The 18485-nt window shown below is 48.1% G+C and overlaps 2 protein-coding genes across 2 annotated transcripts; both read left to right on the top strand.

The window, feature by feature from the left end:
* The first annotated feature begins 1976 nt into the window (after window positions 1–1976).
* On the top strand, window positions 1977–13441 carry arhgap25 (Rho GTPase activating protein 25). Its single transcript, XM_030105422.1, has 11 exons — window positions 1977–2276; window positions 5926–6128; window positions 7295–7382; window positions 7655–7768; window positions 7871–8075; window positions 8568–8703; window positions 8782–8855; window positions 9032–9153; window positions 9279–9433; window positions 10759–11336; window positions 12520–13441. The coding sequence occupies exons 1-11, from the start codon at window positions 2213–2215 to the stop codon at window positions 12719–12721; spliced, it is 1941 nt and encodes a 646-aa protein (XP_029961282.1). The 5' UTR covers window positions 1977–2212; the 3' UTR covers window positions 12722–13441.
* Window positions 13442–15444: 2003 nt separating this feature from the next.
* bmp10 (bone morphogenetic protein 10) lies at window positions 15445–18095 on the top strand. Its single transcript, XM_030105737.1, has 2 exons — window positions 15445–16313; window positions 16774–18095. Exons 1-2 carry the CDS (start codon window positions 15836–15838, stop codon window positions 17850–17852), a joined length of 1557 nt encoding a protein of 518 aa, XP_029961597.1. The 5' UTR covers window positions 15445–15835; the 3' UTR covers window positions 17853–18095.
* The last annotated feature ends 390 nt before the right edge of the window (window positions 18096–18485 follow it).

Below are 18485 nucleotides of genomic sequence, written 5' to 3'. Positions count from 1 at the left end.
GACGGGTGTTTCTGAAATGCGTTGTGGGAAACGTAGTCTCCACTAAATGTCTCAGCCTTTACTGCCATAAACCGAAGGACCTGGAGATCACTACCATGTCCCGACGCAGCGTTAAACACTGAAGAGCTCTTTTAAACTGCCAAAGGCTTCGCTTTAGGAAAGCATTTCCAGAAACTCAGACCTCTGATTAAGTTTCCAGGTTTAGAAAAGCAGTTTTATTTGAATCTCATTGAAATCCTCCGAATGATTTGGCTGTAATCCCTCAACCTCCCCGGTTTAATCACCAGTGAGCGTCGTGTTTGTGCAGGCTTGTTGTTTTGTTCGGGTCTATTTACACGGAAAAGGTGTGTTTATCCTCTCCGGTGAAGGTTAAGTGTGTTGCTGTCGGTGTTCGCGGCAGCGTCGTATCTGCCAAACAGCAATATGAACATTTCTACAGTAGTTGGTGTAGCAGGGATGTTAAAGGTCAGTACTGAGTGTTTACCGTGCATATTAACCATCAGTCATTCTGTGGAAAGGAAACAAATTCACATGGAGTTATTTTTCAGTTTATTCTCATCTGATTTTTTTCCTGGAGGGAAGCCAAAAACATCTAAATATTTATGAGAAAAAAACATTTTTTGGGAAGTGATTTCTTTGTTTTCTTGGAAGAAATGACATCCCTCAAATGCATGTTCCTTATAAAGGTGAGGCTTTCCAACCGTGAGAATCTTTGAGGCCGCAGAAATAATCTCCCAAACAGTTATTTATTTTTTGTGTGAAACTTTTTTCTTGTTTTGTGCGTCGGATCGATCAAAAAGCCGACCTTCACTGTACAAACCACCGTTTCCTCCACGCCTGAATGTCATTTCTATTCTCATTTCTCATCCATCGATGCTTTCTTGGCTCGTTGTGCGCCATCCGGCTCGTCTTAAGTTTCTCTTTCTGAAAGTATTTATTTTAAATCAAACCTTTTAAAAGATATTATCTTGTACATTTATTCAAACAAAAACAAAAAAAGATGTTTAGAAACACATTGATGTTCTTTATTAGTATTTTTGGTTAGGAGAATATTGAAAGTCTTATTGCCATATTGAAAGAGTATTGCGATAGCAGAGAAGTATTTCCTCCCCGTCTTTTCCTGCCGTGACGTTGTGCAGTTGGGTGTTTCTTCGGCTCTTTTCCTCCTGGTAGCTGCAGGTTTGGTCACGTGTGGATTATTGGGCTGGTGTCTCGGTACATATCTGACCTCTCACAGGTTTTTTTATTTCCCCCTCTGTGCTGGACTGATGTCCGAGGTTGAGCTTGTTTCAGCCCTGACAGCTCTTTACTGCCGTTCCTCAGCCCGGAGTTCCAGTTTGGCCACTAGATAGAGCTGGAGCTCCTGAGTCCGGCCGAGGAGGGAAGTTTGAACTCATACATTCCAGCAAACCTAAGATTTTCTCATGAATAGGCAAAACAAACATAAGATAACAGAATCCTTGACTATATTTTTTATTCCAAGGTACCAAGGATGGACTGGGCCCACTCTACCCGACGCAGTGCCACTTTTCGCCCTGTGATAGGAATGTATGGCAGTTGCTGTGTAGGCTCCTCCTCTGTGGACTTTCGGTCTTTACTTCTGTGCTTTTAGATTTCTCTTTTCAAAGACGGTTGGTTTCACTATATTATTCTTGAACTGTGCAATGGTTTGTGTTCAGTTGTACATTGTCTAGAGAAACAAAGTTGTACTGTTTGATGCTGAAATGTGCTTCGCCTTGGTTTCAAAGATAAATAAAGGTATATATATCTATAAAAAAAGACAGTCATGTGGTTGGCTGTGTCACTGGATTCTTCCCCATTTTGTAAATACCTGCAGTGGATTTCGGTGCCGCCTGAAGCGACAAACTCGAGCCTGGAGGTGAAAAACCATTTCCTCTCAGAAGAAACCCCTCCGTGGTTTTTCTAGAGACTGCATTAGTCACTTGAAGTCTGTCTCTCTCACTTCATGAAGCATCTTGAAATGAATCAGACTCGCCGCCGTCCAAGCAGCGACTGCTGATCAGAACAAGTATGAACATGGAAGTAAAGGGACGCAGAGTGAAGAGCTGAAAAAGAAGAAGAGAGCTGAACACAGGAAGGAGGAAGTCTGAGCGGCACTCTGTTTTTCTGCTGCAGTGTGTGTGTGTGTATTTATGTCTGAGTGCGTGTATTATGTGTGTGAAGTGATATCCTGACCTGGGAGTTGAGGATCATGTCTTTGAAACTACCTCGGAACTGGGACTTCAGCACCTTCAAGGCAGAGACGGCTCGGATAGGTAAGCTGTGCTGCGTTCACTGACACTCCACTCTTTCTCCAGTTTGCAGGTCTGCTGATGCTCTCGTGTGAACGGATGCAGCCTGCCTGACTCGTTCACCGTCAGATCAGAGAGCAAAACACTTTAAAACACTGTCTGGTTATGACTTTCAAGTTGTTGTGAGTACAGTTTGATAAGTTTCTGGTCAACAGGAAAAAAAAAAAAGTGGAGTAGTGGGTCTGAAATAGCTCCTGGTGTGGCTTCATGAGCACACTGGTGGTTGTGCTCTGTGAAGAAGTTGACCAACATAGTTTCCAGACCGTTTTTTTTTTTCAACACAAATCACAACAGAGTGGTTCTGTATTTAAAGTGTGAAAGTTTCAGTCGGAGGTTCACCGGCCAGCGAGCCGATTCCGCACAGGGGCCAGCCTGGTGGTCCCAGCTGCCAATCAGTGCAACACACTGCCCTGTTTCCTCCGCACAACAGCAGGTTTACCCACAAGCAGCCAGATAAATTCAACCTGCACGCGATGTGCGTTTCATCTAGCCATGTCCCAATCATCTGAGTGAGGAGAGGCGTGGTGTCCTCAGCCGGGGACGGACGGCGTCTCACCCTCAGATGTTTGGCCGAGTGTCAAACAGAGGATCTCTGAAGGAACGATGGAGGTTTTCAGCAGGAAGCTGTTGCAAGAGTTTCTTCAGAGCTTCGAGTCTGTGGCTGCTTGCGTGTGCGCTTGCCAACGTACTGTGTGTGTGTGTGTGTGTGTGTGTGTGTGTGTGTGTGTGTGTGTGTGTGTGCGCCTGTGTGTGTGTGTGTGTGTCTGTACAGTCATCCTGCATTCGTCCTGAAAGACTTTGTGGTCGACCTTATGGAGGAGTAACTGACGCCAGGCTTCTCGGTAACAGTCTCTCGTTTGCCACTCAATCTGAAGTGACGGAGCCTCCAAAATAAACTTCTCTTCGTTGGGATGAGAATGAAGATACAGCCTCAGATCTTCTTCCACTCGCTGAACTGAAGGCTTGGTGAATCCCAGACGAGGCATCTAGCAAAGCATTACTGTACATGAGCAGGTTTTTCAGATGTCTGTGCTTGACCTTTTACTTTTATATCCTACACTTTAGGATAACTATCTTGTAATATTAATGATGGCTAAGATTCCTAAAGTCCAACCATTTTATGACTTAGATTTTACAGATATGGAGGCAGCTGCCATGCAGCGCTCTGTCCATCCATGAAGCAGTTTGGGGTTCAGTGCAGTGATTTGCTGAACCGTCCCGTTCCTGGCTGTGATCGTTTCTGGTCCTTTATACCTTTTGGTTGTTCTGGTGTGAGAACGTTGGTAAAGATAAAGAGCATTACGGAAACAGTGCATAGACTCTTGCTATCTAACATGTTGCAATCATGAAAGGATGTGAGCAGAACTGCAGATAAGTTGTGTGTGTAATAAAACGCCTATATGTCCTCTGAGCAGAGTTATAAAACCTGCTACGGTAGAAATGATCTTTTCAAGTAAATTGATCCTCCCTGCACGTCTGACTGTGCAAAACAGCTTCCTGCCTCCTTACTTAAGTTCCCCTCAAAGGATTTAGTTTATGTAAGGTTAAAGAGATTTAACTGATAGCTGAGTCATTTTTATCAGCTCTCTTCACCATAGAAGGAGAAGCGAGGATTGTCTCTGAAGGTAAACTCAGTTCATGTAGCATGCAGATTAGCATGTGGTCTGCTTTGAATGTAGAATGACTAACAGCTGCTCGGTTAGTTCTGCATCAAACGTAAAAGCAGAATAGTTTATACTTCTGTACAAGAACAGCTTGTAGATCAGAGTTACTGTCGGTTGTTTATAACACAAAAACATCGCAAGGGTGGCAGCAAATCCTTTCCACATCTTAAGATATCAAGCTGTGAAATTACTTCTGACGTGACGGATGCCATCCCCAAACAGCGGGAGCTTCTGATTAACATTTTGCTCGTGCTTCAGAGGTGTTGCAGTTTGCGGTCTTGCCTGTTTGATTTGAGTCATGCTGGGGTCGGGGATCTTCCTGTAGAGTCTGCATGCCTTCCCCTCTTGTGGGATTTCTGCAGGTACTCTGGTTTTTTTCCCACACTCCAAAAAGATGCATTTAATGCTGATGAGTGAGTCTAAACTGAATGTGTGTGTTTACCCCGTGAGGGACTGGCCACCTGTCCGGGGTGTACCCTGCATCTGACCATCGTCAGCTGGGATCAGCTCCGGCGCTCCTGTGGCCTGAAGGTCTTCAAGTTGTACAGATGATGGATGGATTGTGCATCTTGTTCATCCATCATCGGAATATAATGATACAGACAGTAGGAAACACGTGATGCATGCGGGTCCCCCATTCTGAGGTGTGTTTTCTGTGTTTGCTGTAGACTCATGTCTGTTTATGGTCCTTTCAGGGCTTTCCTCAGGGTTTTACATGAGATGCATCAGTTCCTGAAGGGATCTGACGTCTTGATTTATCTTGGAATTCATTTAACGCCACATTTCTAAGATCATCTATGTCTTTTTGTGTTTGTTTCAAGGGACTCTGACCTTTTGCTGACCTTCAGTTCATACTTCTATGGAGGAGTTTGTGTCTAGTGTTCATTTTGCATAAATCTGCAATTGCATCTGTTTTTATTCATGTAAACATTTCTATAGATAGCTATGCAACCTTGAACCTGTGTATTGTTTGTGCTCGTTCTCCAGTTCTCCGCTCGGTGGATCTTGTCTAAATGTCTTTCGGTTGTGTTTCCATCTTGACGCGATGGCGGCCATCAGCGCCGCGTCTGGTTTGAAGAACCAGGTCAGGGTGTGGTGTGTGACACCGGCCTCTGTGTGTGGCCTCACGGTTCCTCCGCAGCCTTTCAACTTTCCACTAATCAAGGGCGGGTGGCTGCTGTCACAAATTAGCCCACAGGGTTCTCCGGCTTGTAGGTGGAGACCTTCAAAGTGTACCGGGCCTCCGGCGATGATGCGGCGGCTTCCTGTTTACCCCGCTGTGGCCCTTCTTCTTCTTTTCTCCTCTGTCATCTTGCCTCACAAGACTCGGTGAATTTAAGAAGAACAGAGAAAGTGGGCTCAGTCTCGGTCCAGCCATCTGTGCAGGCCCACCACCCAGTGTCTTGCTGCGTCGTCTGCGCGCCACGTACGCCGCCGCCTCTGAGCTTTCATCCCATCAATAAACCACCACCGAAAAAAAAAAAAAAAAAAAAAAAAAAAAAAAAAAAATCAAATCTCTAGTGACAACTTTCAGGCTTGGCTGAGCTTTTCGGTCTAAAAATAAGACTGACTCACTTTCAGTTCAACTGGAGGTCATATAAAATGAGACCTTTGACCTTTTCTATGTTCTTATGAGCTGCCCATCGCAGGCAGGCCGCTCTGATTCAGAGAATCATAATCACAGCCGCGTTGATGCACGTTCTGCAGGAAACTGGTCGGCTCAGACCGGCAGTTTCCTTTCAGTCTGAAACTGTGTAGGTCAGAATAAAAATAGTCTGCCGCGGGCCGGCTCCCGGGCCCTGATAGGTGGATGCTCGGTCATGTCGAAAGGAGGAAGTGCTCTGCTGAACATGTCGCTGATGTTTTGGCGATATCTCGCAGTGTCGGCTGTCACACTGGAGGTTCACGCTTCACACTTTCACCGACCGCTGCTCTGTGGTGTCTTTTAGCTCGGTCCAAGAGCGTGTTCCCCGGAGAGGGAGGCTCCGGCCCGGGCTCGCCACGCTCCCCCAGGTCCATGGAGCGGCCGCTGAAGGCCGGCTGGCTGAAGAAGCAGCAGAGGTCCCTGGTGAAGAACTGGCAGCAGCGCTACTTCGTGCTGAGGGGGAGCACCCTGACCTATCACAAAGACGACAAGGAGAGCACCGTGCAGGTGAGGCCCTGCCGAGTCGGAGGATTTCACTCTTTGATTTTCCTGCACGTCATCGCCAAAGCAATTCTTAGAAATTCTGAGAGTAATCCGTTCTAAGTGAGGGGTGACTTCCACGTTGTGCAGATGATCTACTGCTTTATCGTCATTTAACAAAACCCTCCTACAGTATTCAGTATCTACAGTATTTAGTCACGCAGTGTTAGTATTTAATAGTAGAAGTCACAGGTTACTGAGAAATGTGATCTTTATCTTTACAGTCCGCAGCATCGACGCTCTGCTAGCTGCTAATGTTGCACACTTCCTGAACACAATCTGTTGAACATCACAGCTGATTTCATCAACTCTGAAAGTTTATCATTTCTTAAAATGTTTTATAAGTCCTCATTCTTTATGTATGTTTTTGATTCTGGGGTGCTAATTTGCTATGTGGTCTTTTCGTGCTAATCTATTTTTCCACTTTTTATTGCAGTGAAACTGATCTTTCCCTGCAGAGTGATTAAAATTAGCCGGCAGATCTGAATGAAGTAGTGAATCTAATGTCTCAGAGCTCACACTCATTTCCTTTACTATGATAAGAAATGCATTTTGGTGGAGTTTTGGATTTCCTTTATGGTAGTCAAAGCTAGTTAAAGACTTTTAGTTGAAAAAATAAATTGGAGTAATTCTCTGCTGCCAGAGCCCCAGAGGGGAACATTCTAAACAAAAAGATACCTGAACTGCACTGAGCAGAATTGATGTATTCTACGCCACACCTGCAGGGAATCGCCCCTCTGTAAAAACACGCAGAATGCAGCAGCTACAGGCGTTTGTTGGACATTTCTCTGGATTTTGCAACTGAAGGTTTCATTAAACTTGACTTGATGTTGAGATTGGAGACATTTTTCCTATTATTTGTCTGGTTTTGCAAAAGCATTGACATTTTCTTTATGTATACTCTTTAACTAAAGTTTAAATCCAGAGGTTTTTATGGCGCCGTTTGACAATTTCAGCCCACTCACGGTGACATTGGACAGCAGTTAAAATCTGTTTGATATCCCTGAGTAACACCGACGCTAATGCAAACCATTCGGTGTCGTCTGAAGTCCAGTGACTGGTTCACCGCATGAATTTCAACATTAGGTTAGGTTCCTCTCTGTTTCTGTCTGAACTCATATTTCCTTCTGCAGGGTGTCATCCAGCTACGCTTCAGTAAAGTGAACGAACTCCCCCAGAGCTCCGATGACCCTGGGAAATACCTCTTCGAGATCATACCACGTAAGCTTTGAGCAGACTCTTCGAACTCATGAAATATTCACACACATCTGTTCCACCAGTGAGATTCCAGGACTTTAGTGTGTCGGGGGGGGGGGTTGAGGTTTAACGTTCACATACTTCATGCATCCCGGTGGGAGCATTATTTCTGTGAACCTAATGCGTCCTGTTCCTAGTTCACCTGGGATACATGTACATGTGGGCGGCTGAGGTCGCTCTTCTTTCTCGCTCCTGGTGACGGCGGTGAATCTTCCTCTTGATAAAACCTTTTCCAGGCACAACCGGAGACAGAGAGCGATGCCCGTATGTCTTCATGGCCAACTCCCAGAGCGACATGGAGGAGTGGGTCCGCACCCTGCGCAGAGTCATCGGAGTGCCGACCAGTGGAGGTTCGCTCAAGCCTCACACTTGAAAACATGCTTTACTGTTTCACTCCCGATGTTCATGACCGACACGAACCCGCCGGCTAACCTCCCGTTGCCTCCCTGCAGTGTTTGGAAAGAGTCTGATGGACACGGTGACGTACGAGCAGCGCTCCGGCTGCCACATGGTGCCCATCCTGGTGCAGAAGTGTGTGGAGTTCATCAAGGAGCACGGGCTGGACGAGGAGGGGATCTTCCGCCTGCCCGGTCAGGACAACGCTGTCAAACAGTTCCGAGACGCCTTCGACGCCGGAGAGAGGCCCTCCTTCCCCAGGTGATCCTTAAAACGCAGAATCAGAGTGAAACATTCCCACAGTGATTTACAGCCTCACACCGAAAACAACCACCAGCAGCTCTAAAAGGAGAGGAACATCATAAACCTCAGTTAATAGACAGCATCAGCTTCTTTTTGTAGTCAAAAAGAGAAACTTCCGTCTGCTCTGCGCTGACGGCGACACCACATCCTGTTCTGACAGGCATATGAGAGGACGGCTTCCTTACCCAACAGCACAAACTGCTGAAAACCCGCGTTCTTAACCTCACCGATCTGTGAAACACACTTCAGTTTCCTCTGTTTCAGCTGTGTTTTCAGCACAGTGTGTGTGAACACAAATACAAAATGTTCATCCAGAACTCCGAAGTGGATTCCACTTGTGTTAGACTGAACATCTAACACACGTTTGTTCTTTTAAAAAGGAGAAGTGCAGATGTAATTTTAGATGAAGCAGTTCCTGTTGTGTCCTGAGTCCCTGCCTGCCGTCCACAGAGACACAGACGTCCACACGGTGGCGTCGCTGCTCAAGCTGTACCTGAGGGAGCTGCCGGAGCCGGTGGTGCCCTGGACGCAGTACCAAGACTTCCTGGACTGCACCAACCTGCTGGACACCAGCAGCCGGGAGGAGGTGAGTTAGTGAAGCAACACCTGCTTGGATATTTCCAGTGCACGTCCCATTTAATTTGTTGCTTTTTGCCTTTTTCAGGGGTGGAAAAAGTTGGAGAAGCAAATCTCTCTGCTCCCGAGGATCAACTACAACCTTCTTAGTTATGTGTGCCGGTGAGTCTGTTCCCGCTCTTCTGGGTTTACTGGCCGCTTTTCATCATTTTGGGGTCATTTTATTCCTTTATCTTGTTGATTTATGCCTCTTTGTGCCTTTCATATGAAATCCTCCACCCGGGAAGCTCAGAACACGTTTTCAGGTGTGTGAACTGATGTCAGCCTCTCGTTTGCAGCTTTTTGTTCGAGGTGCAGCAGCACTCCGCAGTGAACAAGATGAACGTGGAGAACCTGGCGACGGTGATGGGGATCAACCTGCTGAAGCCTCAGATAGAAGACCCCATCACTGTTATGAAAGGTGGGTCCCTGGACCGACTCATGTGATGGAGTAAGCTGGTACCAGGGTCAGCAAGATCCTTCTTATTCAGAATGTTCACAGTGAGTGTTTTTACTTTTCACCAGCTTTTGTTTGTGTCTCCACAGCCACACCTCAGATCCAGAAGCTGATGACGGTGATGATCCGGCAGCACGAGGCTCTGTTTCCTGTCTCCAAAGACGTCCTTCCCGCCTCTCCCTCCAAAAAAGCCCAGAGCCAGAAGAAGGCCCCTCGCAGATTTGTGGGCTGGGAGTCTGCAGAGGTAAGGAAGGCGGACCGCCACTCTCATCTTCTCATCTCACACGCAAATAAGAAATTTATCAATAATATTTAATGTTTTTACACCTTAAACAGGCTCCACCCACATGACTTTGTCCATCTGAATACTGCTGTCTGTAGCTTATTGTTCTCTCATATTGAAAACAGCACCCACTAGTGGCCCAACCAGGGGATTACATTGTGTTCAGCGTGTCTGACATTGACACTGTTTTCAAAATGTTGCCGTGTAAATGCAAAACCTTTCTGAAGTGAAACTGCAGAAACTTGGTGTCTGAAAGCGGTCAGGTCAGTCCACTCGAGGCGAGAAACGCTTAAACCATGTGGCGTAAATGTGGTCTGAAACCACCGCAACAGAACTTCTATCTGTTGTTAAAATGTCAAAATCAAAGAGACTAATCGGTTCAATTTGCTGATATCTGCCTTTTATAGATGACATTTCTGTTTTAATGTCTGAGAAACATTAACTGTCTTACTGGGAGCTGGATGATACGATGCCTACAGAGGATGACTGGTTAATATTAGCGCAGAAACTTAATTAAAGTGAAATCTTCATCTGAATGTGGTCAAATTTATTGAAACAAAAATTATGTACCATGTCCCAAGAGGTGTCAGGAGAAATTTATTTGAGTTTTTTTTTCAACAGATTGAGACAGATGTTGGATTCTATTTGCATGTTTACTGCTACGAAGTTTGACTCGAGCTGAGATATCGGTGATGCTGTCATGAATACGAGAAAACTAGCCGCGGTGTCAGAGTAAAAACACCCATAATGCAACAGTTTCAGGAAACCTTTTTTTTTGCATTTTACTTTATTTTACACAAGGAGTTTTCTTTAAAATTGGCTTTTTGTTGAGATTTTACTCCTTTTGTGTAAAAAAAAAAAAAAAAAAATGTGTTGTGAAAATATAGATATTTTCATCAGGTATTCTCTGCACCCCCTCAAAGGAAATCTTTCAAGTTTAAAATTAAAGCTTATTATGGTTCTATTTTACGGTCCACGTGAAATTTGACTGCATGAGGAAACTGAACTAGTGTGTTTGATGCCCCTGTTTGTGTGTTTGAGCTTTTATTACTGTGATGAAGATGGAAACAAGGACTGAAAGCAATCCTCTTATATTAGCAATTATTTTTGACTGAAATTAAACACTGAAATTTAGAGATGTAGCTAATAGAAACAGCAGATTCAGACTTTTTTAAAAATCCTTTCTTCTCTTGGAATCTGTGTTGAGATGGCCTGAAGACTTACTATATTTACTATATTTTAGATTTAGTTGATGTTTTGTCACAAACGCTTTGTGCTTCCTTCAGATGGGCGATGCTTCTCTGTCTGAATCCCCCGAGGAGGAGGAGGACGCCGACAGTCCGGGCCCAGACAGAGGAACCTTCGGCCCCCAGACCTCCCTGCAGGAGCCCCCCTCCTCTTCCGCAGACGACTGGTCTGGGAGCCCCCGAAAACGCACCCAGACCCTCCCCACCTTCAACTGCCCCCTCAGCGGCATGGCGGCCAAGGCCGAGGCCATCAGCAGGTGGAGCCGCATCCAGGAGGTCGGCGAGGAGAAGGGCGGGACTTTCTCCGAGGACATTTTCAAAATCCTGGATCTGCGGAGCTCGGGCTCGTTTTTCGGGAGTTCTCCTCTAACAAAGAGCCAAAAAGAGGAAGAGGACAGGTTGAAGATGCGCAGGGGAAGTGACAATACGTGCTGCTCTTCCAGCGGCTTGCAGAAAGCTGGCAGTGACTCGCAGCCCGCCCAGCCCGCCCAGCCGGCCCAGCCCGCCCGGGCGCCGTCCCTTCAGAAGAGTCTAGACACGCCCACGGCGAGCGCCTCGGGTCAGCAGGTCAACAGCAAACCGGACGAGAAGAAAGAGGAGCAGGCGCTGGTGGACAGGTAAACCCAGCAGACTCTCATCAACACACACTCCACGGTGCGTTCACTGTCAGGGAAAGTCGCCCTGCAGGCGGTGGAGAGGCCGGGCTCGCTCCCAGACAGTCACTCTGGAATGTGACGCCTGCACGGCTCATGATGAAACACTCAGAGCTGTGTTTTTGTGACGTGGCTGTGATTCAGCTGAGCTGTCAGCACCGTGACGGAGTCACCCGTCAGGTTAACGCAGGATGAGTTCAGGCTCGTCTTCCTGTTTCTAACTGTTTATCCCTCTTTGGCCTTTGACCCAGTTTGACATGTTGGCTCACATCGCCTCCTCTTTTAAAATCATTCTGTCTCGCGTTCTGTTTGTCCTCGTGTCTTTTGAGTTGAAGAAGATGTTTTAGCTTTTTATCTGCAAAATGTTTTAGTTTTTGAAAGAAAATGAGGTTCAGCGTCTTGCTTAGGGACACTTCAACAGGAGGGGATGGGGAATCGAACTTGCAACATTCCAACTGAGAGACAGCCACTCTAACTCTACCAGTGGAGCCACAGCTGCCATGATAAATGATGCTAAGTTATGCTAATTTAGTCATCAAGAAGAATTACTTTACAGTGTGAGTCAGTGAACGCATCACAACTGATGCGCTCCTCTAGAGAACAGGAGGTCGGTGAAATAGCAACATGAGATAGTAATAGAGCTCCCCCTGTTGGAGGAAAGGGTTTTGGATCTTGCTGATGTGAGAGACAGCAGCTCTGAAACTCTTTCATGAGTAAGAATGTAGTGAACGCTTCAGTAAGGCGAGTAGCCAGTGTGTTATAGCAGTGATGCTACTTCACATCAAGCCTGGATTGTAACCAGGTTTTGAAAATTGCGTTGTTAATAAATATTTGCAACTCCAGCTGCTCGGTGGATCCCAGCAGCTTCTCAAAAAGAAAACTGCAACGGATCACATGAAGCTTTCTTCCCAGAAACTCCTAAAACAAGTTGATTTGCACGTTAAACAAATGCAATGTGCTCTGACAAAGTGCTAACATGTTTCTGTGGTGAGAAACACCAGGAGATAATTGTTTCCAGAGCAGGGTGGGGGGGTGGAGGGTGTGGGGGTGTGGGGCCCTCCGTTTCCCTCCACCGACTCCCTTCTCCTGCATGTGCCAGACTAGCATTGTGAGTCCTCCGTCTGAGGCCTGTGTGTGTCTTTCGCAGCCTGCAGAAGGAGAACCGGGAGCTGAAGGCCACCGTGGCAGAGCTGCGGTCCGCGCTGGAGGCAGAGCGCCGCCGTGCGGCCGCCATGGAGATCTGCCTGAAGAACGCCGAGCGCAGCAGGGACGAGGCCCAGAGACGCAACGACGAGCTGCAAAGAGACGTTCAGCAGTTTCTCACCAAAGGGAAACAAGGCCCCGCCTAACCGTCCTCCTCCGACTCACTCCTACGAGAATCTTTGAAGCTTCACATCAGCAGCTGATGGAAAACACCTCCAGGGACGCTGGACCGTTTCCAGCGTGTTCAGTTCTGAGGTTATAAATTATTGGCTCATTTGTATGTGTGTGCTAAAAAGGTCTGTCAGAAAGGAACATCTAACACCAGCGTTGGGATGAGAAACTTTAAGAACAAGTGTGTCATTTCACTGTGGATGAACTGCTTTAGCGTTGCTGTCATTCAGGATGTGGCGAGAGCCTCACCGGAAGAGACCAGATTCTTTACATTAACCGTTCAGGATGTTAGATCGGAATGAGTCGGAGATTTGTGTGAGCGCCACAGAAGGCCGCTGCAACCTGGCTGCTCTCCATTTGGCCGTCCGTTGCCACGCAGACTCCGGTTTCCCACGCTCAAGGTCAGGAATTGACCCGACGCACCAGCGGCGAGGACAAAACCTCCGGTCAGGATTACGAGAGTATATTATTATCGGTGGACGATGGTCTGCAAATACTGTGTGTCAGCGATGAATCAATAAATCTGCAGACATTTTCAAGTGTTTTTCTTTTCCAGCACATTACTGATGTCGGCTTGAGCTATGAAACATCTCGACACAGGTGAACAGATTACATAACGGAGCCAAAAACTGCTTAATGAGGAAAAGGATGAAATCTTATTTTCTTGGTCCTTTTTGCAGTCTGAAGCAATAATAAACGAAATCATCAAAATTTAAAAAGTCATTGAAATCCAGACATTTTTGTATCAGCTGTGTGTTTTTCCCGGGAGAGATAAGAGAAAACCCGAAACGTCTGCTGCGTTTCAGGCACCTGTTCACACGACAGCGGTGCCTGCCGCCTGTTTCCGGTCTGTTTCCACTCCGATGGACGTCGGATGTGTTCAGGGAACATCCCGAGTTCACCAGTAGCTCCCATCAGCTGGAGTCCCATGTGACCCTCAGCTGGATAAATCAATACCAAAGAGGGAAAACAGATGTTTTTCCTTCCAAGGTCTTTCATGAACAGATGTGAGGAGTGTTTTTCACGTTAACGGCGTCGTGTTTGAAGAGAGCCGCCAGTCCGTTTATGTCTCTGGAGGCAAACTAGGTATATTTGAAAAGAAAATGCTTCCTGAGTTTGACACTCCATGAACTTGATATTCTTAATCAGTCGATGGCTCTCCCTAATCTATTCTTTGACGATCGAACTGTTTGAGTTCATTTTGCTGGTCAGACCCACTCCAAATCCAAACGACCCCGGTGTGACCCTTGGACTAAAATAAGTTTGACATCCCGGTTTCAAAATGTACTGACGTTTGAAGTGGAAGAAAAACTTTTTCAATACCAGAAAAAGTTTCTCGGATAAGATTTTGAAGATCAGAAACAGGAATTGAAGTAAATCCAGATGTTTTTCTTGTATGTGCTCGACATGTTTAGGTTCTTTTAAACAAGTGAAGTCTCAAACGGTACCACAACAACTCTGCTGGCCCCCTGCAGCTAAAAATAAACACCCTCCCGCTGTGGTTAGGTCCATACTGTCTTTGGGGGGAGTTCGGATTGGTTTTCCAATACATTTTTGTTCTGAAGACACAACACTGTGAAGCAAACAAATGAAAACGACTACATTTTGAAGTTGGACGTCAGCCTCGTCTACAGTCGATTCCGTCCAAAAATAGAAACAATGGGCCCCATAAATCCACATTTGCTGCACCCTGAACCCCATAATGAATTCCATACGCAGAGGCCCGGCTTTGACTGTGTGTGTGTGTGTGCGTGGGAGAAAAGGAGTGTATGCGAGTGCAAAAAGGACACGGCTGCTATCAAGCCTTCTCGAGACCATCAGGAAGATGTGATAGTCCGCTGCAGCAGCAGTTCAACAAAGCGACAGATAACACCGCCGTCTGTCAAATGTCCGCCTGGCAGATGAGTGGCAGAGGCAGGAAGACCTCATTCCTTCCCATCTCAGTGACGCACCACAATCAGGAGTGTATCTGCGGGTCACACGAAGAAGCTCAGGAATGGAGCGCGGCCGTGCCGTGGGACGGGAGCGCAGGTGACGAACGGCGGAGTTATTTAGCGTCATCGTAGCCCCGGGGGCCGCTGAGCCCCGCCAGCCAGCGTCACCCAGATGTTTACCAGCCCCGATTTGTTCAGTGGAGGACGTGTTCTTCATGACTCAACCAGTCTCTTCCACTGCATTCTTTCACTTTTGCTGGTTTATTTTTGAGACTCAGTGTCTGATTTCTCTTAGTCATTTTTACCTGGACGCCCTATCTGGGGTGTTCGCTGTTATTTTGCACTGGAAATTGGAACGATTGTTCGGTGCAATCTCCGAGTGAGCAGACAGAGCGTCTCTCACCGTCCGCCATCAGCCCCTCACACCTCATTGCATTTCAATTTCATTTGGACAATTCTTGCCTCATAAATGTATCCTGTTACATTCAGCGATATCAACAGACCCGCAGAGTATTTTCTCAAAAAGAAATAGTCAATGAAGCCCACACGGCCGCTCGCAGAACTCCACCATTTGCAAAGCAAATAAACAAATGAGGAATATCAGCTCTGGAGCACCCACCCAAACAAAATAGCTCTTCCACTAGGAAAAGGCCACAGGACAGTGTTTACAAAACCCTCATTAAGGAAGTTGTGAGATAACACTCATGTGCGCCACACAAAGTTGAAGGGAACACACGCACGCACAAACACACACACACACACACACACACACACACAGCAAAGAGCCCATAAGCCCTGAGCAATGCAGAGCCCACCATATCATAGATAAGGGACAGAAAGAAAGAGCTGGGAAAAGAGCGCAGAGCGCAGAGAGAGACTGACACCGGAGCGGACACAACAGAGATGAGTCGGACCGAGCGGGACGAGCCCCGGCCACCCTGCCACCGGAACCGCAGCCACGTCGCAAAGGACACCGAGAGTTGTGCATGAGAATAAATGCTGTGAGGTCTGGAGGAGAGCATTCATGCCTGCAGAGAGGCTGGCGCTGGTCAATGCAAGAGTCAACCGCCTGAAGTGTCTCCGGCCACAGATGAACTGAGCACAGACTTGATCGTCCGTTGGATTAAACATCCACTCATTTTCTCTCATTCCTGCATGCGATCACCTTTTATCATCCTCAGTGGGCAGAACATTTACGCGCTGAAGATTGTTTCTCCCATGGCGAGCTCTTGGGTCTCTCAACCGGGAACCATTTGCAGCTCCAAGACTTTGTTCTTGCTGTCCTCCGTTCTGGTGCTGCTGCCACAGGGGCCTCTCCGAGCAGCCAGCAGCCCCATCTCCAGCAGCCATCAGAGGCATCGCCCGGCCCCGGGGCTGGGAGACGGGCATGGGGGAGTGGTGGATCTGTCGCAGCTGGAGCAGGACAGCGGTGTGGATGTACAGAGTGTGGTGGAGAGTCTGAAAGAACAGTTTCTGCGGACTTTCAACCTGTCTGGACTGGGTCCCCCCGCCTTGCCTGCTGGAAGTATGCGAGAGGAGCCGCCTGAGTACATGATGGAGCTTTACAACCGCTTTGCAAATGACCGCACGTCCATGCCCACTTCCAACATCATCCGCAGCTTCAAAAACGAAGGTACGGCTTTCTGTTGGCTTTGTTTTGCACAGTGAGTAAATTCAGAGACGCAGATGTGAAAGCTTCACGTGTTTCTTCCTCTGGTCTCTGAGGCCTGGAGGTGGTGAAACTGGTAACGATGGCACCTTTGTGCAGTTCTGATGAACCACAGTATCTGTTTATTCGTTTACACTTTTTGCTGAGTCTGCTCCATTCAAAAGGCCGCTTTTACTCTGCCATGTCATAGTTGACACCCATCCATCATCCTTTATCTATTTTAGGGTTATTGGGGCTCAAGTGGACCTCATCTGACTCACATTCACAGTTCTGGGCAATTTAAGTCACCAATTAATCTCTAACAATCATGAGAAGAAACTGGAGAACCCAGAAAAAAAATCCAGTTCACATCTCAGTATAAACAGACTGAAAAACAGGCAGGAATTCATGTTTTAACGTCTGGCTGTTTCCTCCTTTGGCTCAGATTCGTCTCCCAGCGTTGTGGACGTTGGCGGGGTGAGGCGTCACCCCCTCCTCTTCAACGTGTCGGTCCCCCATCATGAGCGCATCACCGCCGCCGAGCTTCGCCTCTACACCCTGGTCCAGACGGACCGCCACCTCTACGCCGGCGTCGACCGAAAGGTCACCATCTACGAACTGGAATCCCGTGACGGGGATGGCAACGTGACGGACGTGAACGCCGTGAGAGGAGACGGGTTCAGAGAGGGAGGAGCGCGAGACGCGCTGGTGGAACTGGCTTCGCGGCAGGTTTACGGCACAGATAACGGCTGGGAGGCTTTCGACCTCATCTCTGCCGTTCAGCGCTGGCGCAAATCCGACCGCGGCACCACGCATCGGCTGGAGGTGCACATTGTCAGCATCGCTAACGACGAAGACATTCAAGCCATGAAAGAAGACGGCAAGCGTGAGAGTCCGCCGGAAGGGGACATGAAGATCGACACCAGCACAGAAGAGAAACACAAACCGCTGCTGATCGTCTTCTCCGACGATCAAAGCAGCGATCACCGGGAAGACAAGCGCGAGCTGAAGGAGATGATCGACCACGAGACCTCAAACGTTCTGCAGAACGATTTGGGGGCCGGACTGAACGGGCTGTGGGGGGAGCTGGGAGCGGAGAGGGAAGAAGGAGACGACGAAGGAGAGCCGGACGAAGAGGACCTCATCCAGATGCGCTCCAACCTGATCTACGACACCGCCTCACGAATCCGCCGCAACGCCAAGGGGAACCACTGCAAGAAGAAGTCCCTGTACGTCGAGTTCAAAGACATCGGGTGGGACAGCTGGATTCTGGCGCCCACCGGCTACGACGCCTTCGAGTGCAGCGGCGTTTGTTCCTTCCCCCTGACGAAGCATGTCACCCCCACCAAGCACGCCATCGTGCAAACGCTGGTCAACATCAACAGTCCCCAGAGGGCGGCGCCGGCGTGCTGCGTGCCCACCAAGCTGGACCCCATCTCCCTGCTGTACCTGGACGACACGGGCGTGGTCACCTACAAGTACAAATTCGAAGGCATGGTGGTGGCCGAGTGCGGCTGCAGATAGTCCGGACTGTCAGAGAGGACGCCTCTTTGTCGAAGTCTTAGAGCCAGAGGGAGGACGGAACACTAAGCTAACGAGCGAGACGAGCCAAGAGAAGAGACAGACGCTCATCGGCCTCTTCGCAAAAAGTCACTCACTGTGACTGGAACATGATTTCTGTATTCATAGAACGACGGGCGCTCCGAGAGAAGGAGTGTGGACAAGTCCAACTCTGCAACCATAAGACAGAAACAAGTATTTCATCTTGTACGGCCGAGGAACGAGCGCCAGCTACACCAGGCGGCAGGAAGAAGCGGTGAGGTGCAGCGGATCGCCCCCACAGAAAGGTGGAAGTTTTCCTAAAGAGCGCAGCCCGTGCAGCAGTCCGTGCGGCCTGGTGGGAACTAGTGGGCCAGTTCCCCCTCCCTCTCCTTTCCCCTGACATCTGTCTTCCTCTCCACTTATCTCTGGCCTCCCCGCAAACACTAATCAGCACTTCATGTGCCTTGGCTCGGTGAAATGACCTCCCTGAGGCAACCTGACAAGACATGAACTCTCCAGGCCCGCCTCCCGCCTCCTGCAGCCCCCTGATACGTGGGCACTGTGCAGGGGTCCCTCTGCCGGGGTTATCTGCCCTGGTCCTGTTTCCCCACTTCA

This window comes from Salarias fasciatus, chromosome 12 (assembly GCF_902148845.1).
Source record: "Salarias fasciatus chromosome 12, fSalaFa1.1, whole genome shotgun sequence".
NCBI classification, from domain to species: Eukaryota; Metazoa; Chordata; class Actinopteri; order Blenniiformes; family Blenniidae; genus Salarias; species Salarias fasciatus.
This window is presented reverse-complemented; position numbering and strand designations above follow the sequence as displayed.